The sequence below is a fragment of the Callorhinus ursinus genome, unplaced genomic scaffold (genome assembly GCF_003265705.2).
Source record: "Callorhinus ursinus isolate GAN/ISIS: 27379988/994484 unplaced genomic scaffold, GSC_fseal_2.0 scaffold10, whole genome shotgun sequence".
NCBI classification, from domain to species: Eukaryota; Metazoa; Chordata; class Mammalia; order Carnivora; family Otariidae; genus Callorhinus; species Callorhinus ursinus.
The window spans coordinates 52,451,475-52,461,354 of record NW_027397072.1 but is presented as its reverse complement, the minus strand read 5'-3'; the positions used below and the strand labels follow the sequence as shown (position 1 = coordinate 52,461,354).

The 9,880-nt window shown below is 47.0% G+C and overlaps 1 protein-coding gene across 2 annotated transcripts in view; it reads right to left on the bottom strand.

Moving 5' to 3' along the window:
• ADD2 (adducin 2) overlaps window positions 1-9,880 on the bottom strand; it is a 103,967-nt gene that overhangs the window by 35,913 nt on the left and 58,174 nt on the right. For both annotated transcript variants that reach the window (XM_025868454.2, XM_073897559.1), the window contains exons 3-4: window positions 4,088-4,304; window positions 2,197-2,335 (exon numbers count right to left, since the gene is read on the bottom strand). In XM_025868454.2, the coding sequence (XP_025724239.1) occupies window positions 2,197-2,335; window positions 4,088-4,270 (322 nt within the window). In that variant the 5' untranslated portion in view covers window positions 4,271-4,304. The remainder of the gene's footprint in view (window positions 1-2,196; window positions 2,336-4,087; window positions 4,305-9,880) is intronic.

The following is a 9,880-nucleotide window of genomic DNA, read 5'->3' as shown; positions in this document are numbered from 1 at the left end:
AGGCTAACCCATCCCCCACCCCCCTCCCCTCTAGAACCCAGCTACTTTTCTAAGTCCAAGACACTATTCTAGGATACAGCAGTGAACAAAACACAAATATTTTTTCCCTCATGAAGCTTATATTCTAATATAAAATTGTAAATTTATAAATTCTCCACCAAATTAATCTATTTATTTAATATAATCCCAATCAAAATCCCAAAAGGGAATTTTTGAGGTATGCAGAGTGGGGGGGGATCTTGACAAAATAATTCTTATTTTTAAAAATAATTAAGGGTATTTGTCTCATGGGATGATAAAACATGGGGAAGGTGTTTCTGAGTGTGCAATCAAAAGAGGAACACACAAAGGAAAGTAACAATGGATTCAGTTGCATGGAAATTAAAGAGTTCTACAAGACAAAAACATCATGAACAGAAAAGGCAAAGGAAAAACTGGAAAAAATTGCAATATATTTGATAGATAAGAGGGAAATAGCCCCATTTTATAAAGATTTGAAAAAATTTTTTAAAGATTTTATTTATTTATTTGAGAGAGAGAACGAGATAGAGAGAGAGAACATGAGGGGGGAGGGTCAGAGGGAGAAGCAGACTCCCTGCTGAGCAGGGAGCCCGATGTGGGACTCGATCCCGGGACTCCAGGATCATGACCTGAGCTGAAGGCAGTCGCCTAACAAACTGAGCCACCCAGGCGCCCCAAGATTTGAAAATTTTTAAGAAAAGGATATGTGAGTAGGAAAATTGGCAAGGAATGTGATAGGCAATTTACTATAAAAAAAAAAACCATCCCAACGTGTATATGAAAATACACCCAAAGTCGTTAGTGATCAAACAAATGCACATTAAAACACAAATAAAGTACTATTTATCACCTATCAAATCAGGAGGATGAAATGAATGGTATAATACATACTACAGATCAAGGTGGAGGAAAAGGGCACTCTATTGCATTGCTGGTGGGAATGTAAATTGGTTCCATCTTTCTCCATGGTAATTTGGCATTATGCATTAATGTCTTTAAAACATGCAAATACTTTAATGTAGCAATTCTATTTCCAGTAATTTGTCTTTAGAAAATAGTCATAGACTAAGTGAAAGGATTTATGGCACTGTTGTCCATAAGAGCAAAAAGCTGTAAACAAATTAAAAGTCTAAAAATGGGAAACAGTCTAAAAATAAATTATGGCATATTCAGTCATGCCATAGAATAGCATACTTTCACCAAATATATTACAGAATCCTATTTTATTATGTGAAAAATTAGTTAAGATATGTTAAAGCTATCAAACTTGCATGTATAATATGATTCCATTTTTGTTTTCCTAATTTATATATGTTAAGAGAAAAAGGCTGGAAGGATATACACCAAAATATTGAAAATAGTCATTTCTTAGTTGTAAGAACACAGTACATTAATTTTAATTTCCCTTTCTTGATTATTTCCCTAATTTTTCATCATAATCCTGTATTTATGCTGTTGAGGGAAAGTATTTTTTGATGTTTATTTCTTCAAGGTTGTGGGCAGAACTTCAGAACCCAGGAAGAGGGTTTCATGCCCAGGCCTGGCTGCTTGTGGTCCTTGTCTATGGAGTCAGGTTGGTCTGTCCAGTGGGGTACCAAGATACTGGCTTCAAAACCCTCCTCCCCTCCCTACCACTCCAGCTGCAAGGGAGAGGCTCCATGGGGTTGAGTAAAGAGCAGCCCAAGTCAGAGGTTGCTGCTAACCCACGAGGATTTTCCTTCAGTTCTGTATCCACAGCTACGGTAACAGGGAGCGGAATCTGCACTCTCCACTCCTGGGTCCTCAAGCAGAGGCCATGTGGAAGACTTGGAGTTGCAAAGCTCCTCCCTTCATGCTAACCCACTTACGAAGGGGGATGGAGGAGTCACATAGAGGTTTCCCTGCCTCTCAGAACAGTGACACCCTGTCATCCTGTCCCTTCCCCCAACAGAACCAGAAAGAGGTTTTCCGGTAGGTCACCATCCCCCTTCTATTTCTGGGCACCAGGAGTAATTCTCCTGTGGGTCTTTAAATCCAGCAGCCTCAGAAGCAGAGTCAGGTACCGCTTTGGCTGCCCGCCCCCCGCGTTGGCTAACTCAGCTGCACCGCTCACTCTGTAGCCTGGCAACCCACCCTCTCTTCCCCACCTCACTTCCTCCACTTCCGCTCCTGGCAGCTCCCCAGCTCCGCACGTACTCATGGAAGATGCTGGGAAGACTGCGTGGGAGGTGCTGGCCATGAAGTCCGCGATCTGCCGCAGGGCCCAGATGTTGGAGGAGTTGTTCCCCTTCTTCATCTGCTCCTGGATGAGGCCTTCCAGTTCTTCCCTGAAAGACTGAAGCAGGCCCCAAGGTGCTGGTCCCCCCAGTGGATCTCATGGGGGGGGTCTGAGGACCCCTCTTCCAAGAGCCCACCCCAATCCCCTGGGTCAGCTAGGCCAGGGCCACACATGGGATCCCTGGGCCTCAGGAGACATTGGGAATTCTAGTGGGACCTCAGGAGCCTCCCCAAACTACTGTTTGGGAAGCAAAAAGATGTCCCCTGTTGTGTCCCCTTTGCCCAGGTCCTTCCTGAGTCTAAGTGATATTCAAGACGTCCCTCCCACTTCCAACCCCCCCTCACTGCCCCCCCGCCGCCCCAGGCCATCAGACAGGGCAGGGCTTCACTTTAGTAACTAAGAGACATTTTAAAAAGCAGAACTGGACGAAAATGTGTGCCATCTTCCCTGTCCGTCAGCCATGCCTATGGCCCTTCTGGACCTCAGTTTCCTCAGGTACTGAAGGATTTGCTGTCCTCCCTGTCACTTCCACTTCTAATGTCCTGCTACTCTAAGCCTGGTTTTTCAGACCATAAATAAGGCAGGACGGTCCACCAGGTGGCAGCAGGGAACACTCAGGAGGAAACGGAGCCCCTCAGGTGTTGGTCAATCTATAAAAGGACAGAAGAAACATGAACTCCTTTTGTCCCATTTCTTGCCTGCGAATAGAGTTCTATCCATTCAGGCCCCGAAACTTGGGTTGGTACTAACTCTGCCACTTCTCCTATCACACCTGTCATCTCTCCTAGTCCCACACTGGAGTTTTCCCATCATCCCAAAGCTTTTAGTACCTGCCATATTCCTCCAGGCTTCCTCCACAGCGTCACCTGTCACCAAGACCTCAGGCCCATTACCTCAGTGCTCCTCTGTGAAGCCTGAGCATTCACCGTGTGCTCTCAGCCAGGGTCACACACAGCCCACCTACGTGTTCTGTCTCTCCAAAGCCCAGTGGGGACTGAGGCAGAGCCCCCTCCTGGCAGGCACCTGGAGATGCCAGCTCCAGCCTGAGCTCCCCAGCCCCTGGGATCATGCACTGTTTCCTGAGGACCCCCAGCTCTACCGCCCTCACACTCCTTCCACACCGCTCTTCTTCTCCTCACCCAGGGCCTCCATCACCCTCCTACTTCCGTGGTCCATTAGGCCCATGCTTTGTTCTTCTCAATGCACCACTTGCTGCAAGGATGAGCTCTGTGTCCATGCCACGCAGGTACCAACTGACCTCAAGTCTGGGGCCATGGTAGGGTGATCATGACTTGCCCTCCCTGCCCTGGCCCATAGTCCTCTGTATCCTTCACTCTGGCCACCTCCTGGGGCTTCCAGACCCTCTTCACCTCTACCCCATGCCTGTCAACCTTATTGCCCCGACAGTCAGTTCTTTGTGGTGCTCAAAAATGGGGGCCCCAAGCCTTCCACGTGGCGCTCCCTGATGGCCTCCGGTTTACAGGACTATCCCTGTTAGTTCATTGTTACAACTTTTGGGGAAGCCTGGAAACTGAGGCAGGGCTCCTGTCTCCCAGACCCACCCCCTCCCCAGTACCAAGCCAAACCGCCTGCACATAAACCAGGTTTTTGCCCTCTACCAGTGACCAGGGAGCAAAATGGGCCAGGCCTGTCTTGCTCAGGGGGCTTAAAGTTGCTACAACACTGAGCAAATGAAAGAGGAGTTATTTATCTTTCAGGTTCAGCCAGATGAATGGGCGGCGCCGCCTCCTCTGCTCCCTTCCCCTCCTCCTCCTCCTCTCCCGCCCGCCTGGGGCGGACCCCACTCACGGGGCTCTCCAGGATCATGGTGACGCGCTTCTTCTGCTCCATCAGGTTGAAGTCCTGCCGCAGGTCCGCCGCGCGGCTGCGGAGGCGCAGGTACTCAGGGTCGTCCTCAGAAAAGCGGTCCAAATACTGCTGCCCCTGCGGGGGCGGCGGCGACGCAGCCTCGGGGACAGTCTCTTCACTCATTGTCTTGGTGGGCTTATAATTCGTTTCTGGAAGCCTACAGAGAAGGGAAGAGGGAGCTCCCAGTCCGAGTACAGTTTCATACGGCAGAAGGGCTGGATTCGTTGGATTCACGAGGGAGGCGGCTATTCCCCGGAGGGTGTAACCCGAGCCGCGGTTTGGAGGGCAGGGCGCCGTCAGCTGCCCATCGATAGGGGGCGCTAATACCTCATCGGACCTAGCGAAAATCTGGCACACGCCTAGGGGTCCACCACCCTTCCCTGACTAACCAGCTACACTTAAACTGCCACACCAGGGTGGAAGTGGACAGTTCCTCCGGTGCAAGCATGATCTGCATACCTTTTGGAGCATTTTTGTGATGCATACCTACGTAGTGTAAAGCCACATATTGGGAATTAGTACTTACTAATGTACTATATCTAGACCTGATCCCTGGAATGAGGACTAGGGCAGCCTTTGGAGAGCTGGGCTGGGAACCCTGTTTTTTCTACTCAAGCATTTTTTTTTTTTTTTTTTTTTTTGCCCACGGCCTGATGGTAAGAAGGAATGTCTTCTCTTACTATACTGGAATCTTCCTGAAGAAGCAAGCTGCAGCTCCAGCCTCCACCTCCCAGCTATGGGGCTTTGACCACACCAGTCTCCCTTTGTGTGTCAGCATCACTAGGCCTTCAAATCTGAGTTATGCCCCTTCAACACCCAGGGCAGCCTTACAGAGCCCCCTAGCCTTCTCCCTACTGTGTGATCCCTCTCTTAGCAAAGGAAGGCAAGTGCCTTGACTGAACAAGAATTAGCTTTTGAACACCAGTAGAGAGATGCCAACAAAAGAGCATTACGGGGGATCGGGACAGCTGGCTTTCATCGTTAACCTGCCCTCCCTCACTTTACCTCCATGAGCTCACATTTGCATTCCACAAGGAGGTGGAATGCTCTCTTGTTCTCTTACAGCACTCCTGCCTCCTTGTCCTCATGTTCTTCCCCCTTGGCCCATTCTGTTAGCCCAAACCTTGACTTTCCCTACAGCCAGCAGTTCATTATGCAAGAGGCCTTGCTGACAGCCAGTAAAGCATAGTCTTGTTGTTGGTGAGCTGTCTGCAACATCTTCTTCCATCTTCTCTCGAGATTCTACCCTCCACCTTATAGTTCCTCTGAGTGGGGCAGGTGGGTGAAACACTAGGTAATGGGAGAAGTGGGAATCTACCCCATCAGGCCAGAACACTCAGGTGATCTTTCTTCCTTTCCCTCTTCTTTCATTTTTCCTTCCTAACTACCTACCTACCTTCTTTCCTTCCGTCCTCCCTTCCCTGCCCCTCCCTTCCCTTCCCCGTCCTTCCCTTCCCTTCTTCCCTTCCTCCCTCCTCCCACCCTCCCTTTCCTTCCTTCCTTCCTTCCTTCTTTCCTTCCTTCCTCCCTCCCTTCCTTCTTTTTCCCTTTTTGGGAATTAGCAAATTCAAGGGAGGGCACATGTACTACTTCCCTCAGCTGACAGCCTGAACCCTTGGCCTAGAGTAGTGGTTCTTAAACTTGGGTGCATATTGGAATCCACTGGGGAACTTTAAAAAATACTGCTATCAGGGATTTTAATGTTATTAGTCTGGGGTGTGATCTGAACATCAGGATTTTTATGTGTTTTTTTTTCTTTTATTATGTTATGTTAGTCACCATACAGTACATCATTAGTTTTTGATGTAGTGTTCCATGATTCATTATTTGCGTATAACACCCTGCGCTCCATGCAATATATGCCCACTTTAATACCCATCACTGGGCTAACCCATCCCCCCACCCCCCTGCCCTCTAAAATCCTCAGTTTGTTTCTTGGAGTCCATAGTCTCTCATGATTCGTCTCCCCCTCCGATCCCCACCCCTTCATTTTTCCCTTCCTTCTCCTAATGTCCTCCATGCTGTTCCTTATGTTCCACAAATAAGTGAAACCATATGATAATTGACTTTCCTGCTTGACTTATTTCACTTAGCGTAATCTCCTCCAGTCCCATCCATGTTGATGTAAAAGTTGGGTATTCACCCTTTCTGATGGCTGAGTAATATTCCATTGTATGTATGGACCACATCTTCTTTATCCATTCATCTGCTGAAGGGCATCTTGGCTCTTTCCACAGTTTGGCCATTGTGGACATTGCTGCTGTGAACATTGGGGTGCAGATGGCCCTTCTTTTCACTACGTCTGTATCTTTGTGGTAAATACCCAGTAGTGTAATTCCTGGGTCATAGGGTAGCTCTATTTTTAACTTTTTGAGGAACCTCCACACTGTTTTCCAAAGTGGCTGTACCAACTTGCATTACCACCAACAGTGTAAGAAGGTTCCCCTTTCTCCACAACCTCTCCAACTTTTGTTGCTTCTTACCTTGTCAATTTTTGCCATTTTAACTGGTGTAAGGTGGTATCTCAGTGTGGTTTTGATTTGAATTTCCCTGATGGCTAATGATGATGAACATTTTTTCATGTGTCTGTTAGCCATTTGTATGTCTTCTTTTGAGAAGTGTCTGTTCATGTCTTCTGCCCATTTTTTGACTTATTTGTTTTTTGGGTGTTGAGTTTGAGAAGTTCTTTATAGATCTTGGAAATCAGCTATGGACATCAGGATTTTTAAACGCTCCCTGGGTGATTCCAATAGGCAGCCAGAGTTGAAATACCACTGGCTAGATGTTAATAGTTGTACCATGTAATAGATGGCATCCATTCCAGATGTTGGCCATTTAGCAAGCCAGCCAAAATGGCACAAACCTCATCTTCTAACACCATTGCCAGGTGTCATTTCCCATGGCTGTCCAAACCCCATCCTCCAACTCCAGTTACCAACTGCCACCATACACCTAACCTGGGACAGCCAGAGGCTCCAAATGCCACCATTGCTGCTTTTGCGAGTTTGCCAAACCACGACATCTCATCTTAATTCTTTCACTAATTAATCATCTCCTTATGAATGCCCTCACCAGATCTCCGCCAACCAGCACCATGCCTGCTGGGCCTATAGATGAAATATTTGCCTGTGAGTGACAGAGTATGGAGGAAGCATCTTCAGGAAGTGGCAGCCAAAAAAAACCCCAAAAGCAAAAAAAAAAAAAAAAAAAAAAAAAATCTCTAAAGAAAGATCTGAAACAGATTTGGCATGTTGCTAGAATGGTTGAAATTGTACTTAGTAGCATTCAAGCCAGATTCTTCAACTAAGTGGAGAAAGAGTTATTGAGTCCATCAGGGATGTTTCCAGTGGAATTAGCTCTGGACTAGAGTCAGTCTACAGTATCACCCTCACTCTGTCATTCTTTAGCTTCATGGGCTTGGCCAAATAGTAATTTCCCTCTTTGGGTCTCATTTTGTCCATCTCTAAATGAGGGAGAGAACAGAATAAACTCTGGGGCCCCTTCCAGCTCTACACTATATGGAGTGAGACAGATTCATGTAGAAAATGAAGGATGGAGGATCTGAGTTTCCTGGAGCAAGAGACCTTCTTCCTGCATCCTTGTCTCTCCACCCCTGAGGCCTCTCCCTCAAACCAAATACCAAATGGGCAACTGCAAAGAACACACATGACCTACTGACATTTGCCTTATAGGTTCAAGTTAATCCCACGTGCGTGGAGCGAGTTAAAAATACCTCACCTCCACCATGCTCTCAGACAGCCTCACCCCTGCAATAATAAGCAGTAATAAGGTATTGCAAGGACAAAGACAATGGGAGTGCATCAGAGCTATGCAGACATGAAGTCACCACCCAGACTCTCCAGGGCAGACAGCACTGCAGACATTTTTCCAGAGGCACTGCCCCTCCTGTTTTAATTCTCTTTAGAACTTTGGAAGCCCCAATCTTTGAGGTTATTTTAAAAACAAAACAAGCAACATTCCAATGGGTACCATGGATATGCACATGGAGATGAGCTCCCTGTGTTCCTTATGACTCCAGGTCCCACCAGCTCCAGAGCCACCTGAACCCTCAGCTTCTCTGGGATTAGGATCACTTTGGTCAGCACAGCCCAGTACTGAACCTTCCTAGCCTAAATCCTTTCTATTTAGGTGGAAAAGGCTGACCGTCTTTCCTTCCTCTTGGAATGGCTGCAACTCCCAGGAATGGGTCTGTGAAGGCTTGAAGTAGCATTTCCCTCCCTGAAGCACGAGGAACAAAGAAGCTCAGGTCCTGCTGGACAGGAGCCCAACTACCATGCCCCCCAGGCCTGCCTTCACTTCTCAGAGCCCATCCCCAGAAGGTTACTCCAGAGAAGCTCCGTTGGGAATGGAGTAGAAAATGGAAGCCCTGACTCCCTCATTGTGACAACGGGGGCCAGAGAAAACCACCCTTTGACTTTGTGAACAAGAGGCATCCTTTTGGGCTCCTTTTTTTCCTTCCAGAATGTTGCACAGGTGACCAAAGTTATGTGCAGTGTGGCTTACTGGTTAAAAGCATGGACTCTGCAACAAGCAGATGATGAGCTCCAGTCTTAACTATGCCACTTACTAGCTGTGTGATCTTGTAGGGCAAGTTATTAACCTCTCTGTGCCTCATGTATAAAATAGGGATCGAACTATTTACCTCTTTAGGCTGTTGTGAGGATTTAGATGAGTTAATGTATGTGAATCATTTAAAACAGTGCCTGGCATATATCAAGTGCTATTAAGCATTTGCTCTTATCATGTGTCATTTAGGGGCTAGAATCATTATAGCATCAGGAACTTGAGTAATGAGAGGCTCATGATTCAACTGTAAACAGGTGCATACTCAATAGCTGTAATTATATGTTGTAGTCCAAAGAACTAATCCGATCTTGAGCTATATTAACAAAAAGAACACCCAGAAAAAGACTGACAAGAATGACTAGTTCTCTGACCAATACTGGGAACATGTCAACTTGGAGATCACAACAAAGAGGATAAGCAGGGTGGTGACCATCAGAGGCCACTGCTTGATGGGCCAGGTGTGACATCATAAAGAATATATCTCGCCTTTTCCCCCCATTCCCGGCACAGAACTTCAAAAAGTCTTGGGATTTCTAAAATATCCAAAAAACATTAGGAGGGTCTTTTGTTATTCATGATGAGCTCATTTCATCAAACCTGAATTTATGCTAATGAGGTGATTTATGGTGGGCCCTTAGATGTTTCCAGGGAGGGACTGGCCACCAAGAAAGACCAAGCACCTGATTAGAGGGTTGGAACTTCAGCCGCACCCCCAACCGTGGAGGACAGGAGGGAGGACTGGAGGCTGAGTTCAGTCAAGCGGCAGATGATTTAAACCACCATGCCTAATAGTAATAAAGCCCCCCACTAAAAATCTCTGAACATCAAGGCTTGGAGGAGCTTCCTGATTGGTATGCTGGGATGGTGATGCACCCAGATTCTAGAAGGAGGGGCACAGAAGCTCTGCACCAATCCCCCACCCTCCCCACACTCTGCCCTATGCATTGCTTCCATTTGGCTGTTCCTGAGTTAAATCCTTTGTCATAAAACTGTAGTCACAGTTACAGCGCCTTCCTTGAGTTCTGTGAGTTGTTATAGTGAATTAGGGATTAAAGGGCAGCATGGGAACCCTCAAATTTATAGCTAAGTGAGTCAAAAGTGCCTGGGGGTGGCTTGTGGCTTCTGAACTGGGGGCAGTTTATTGGT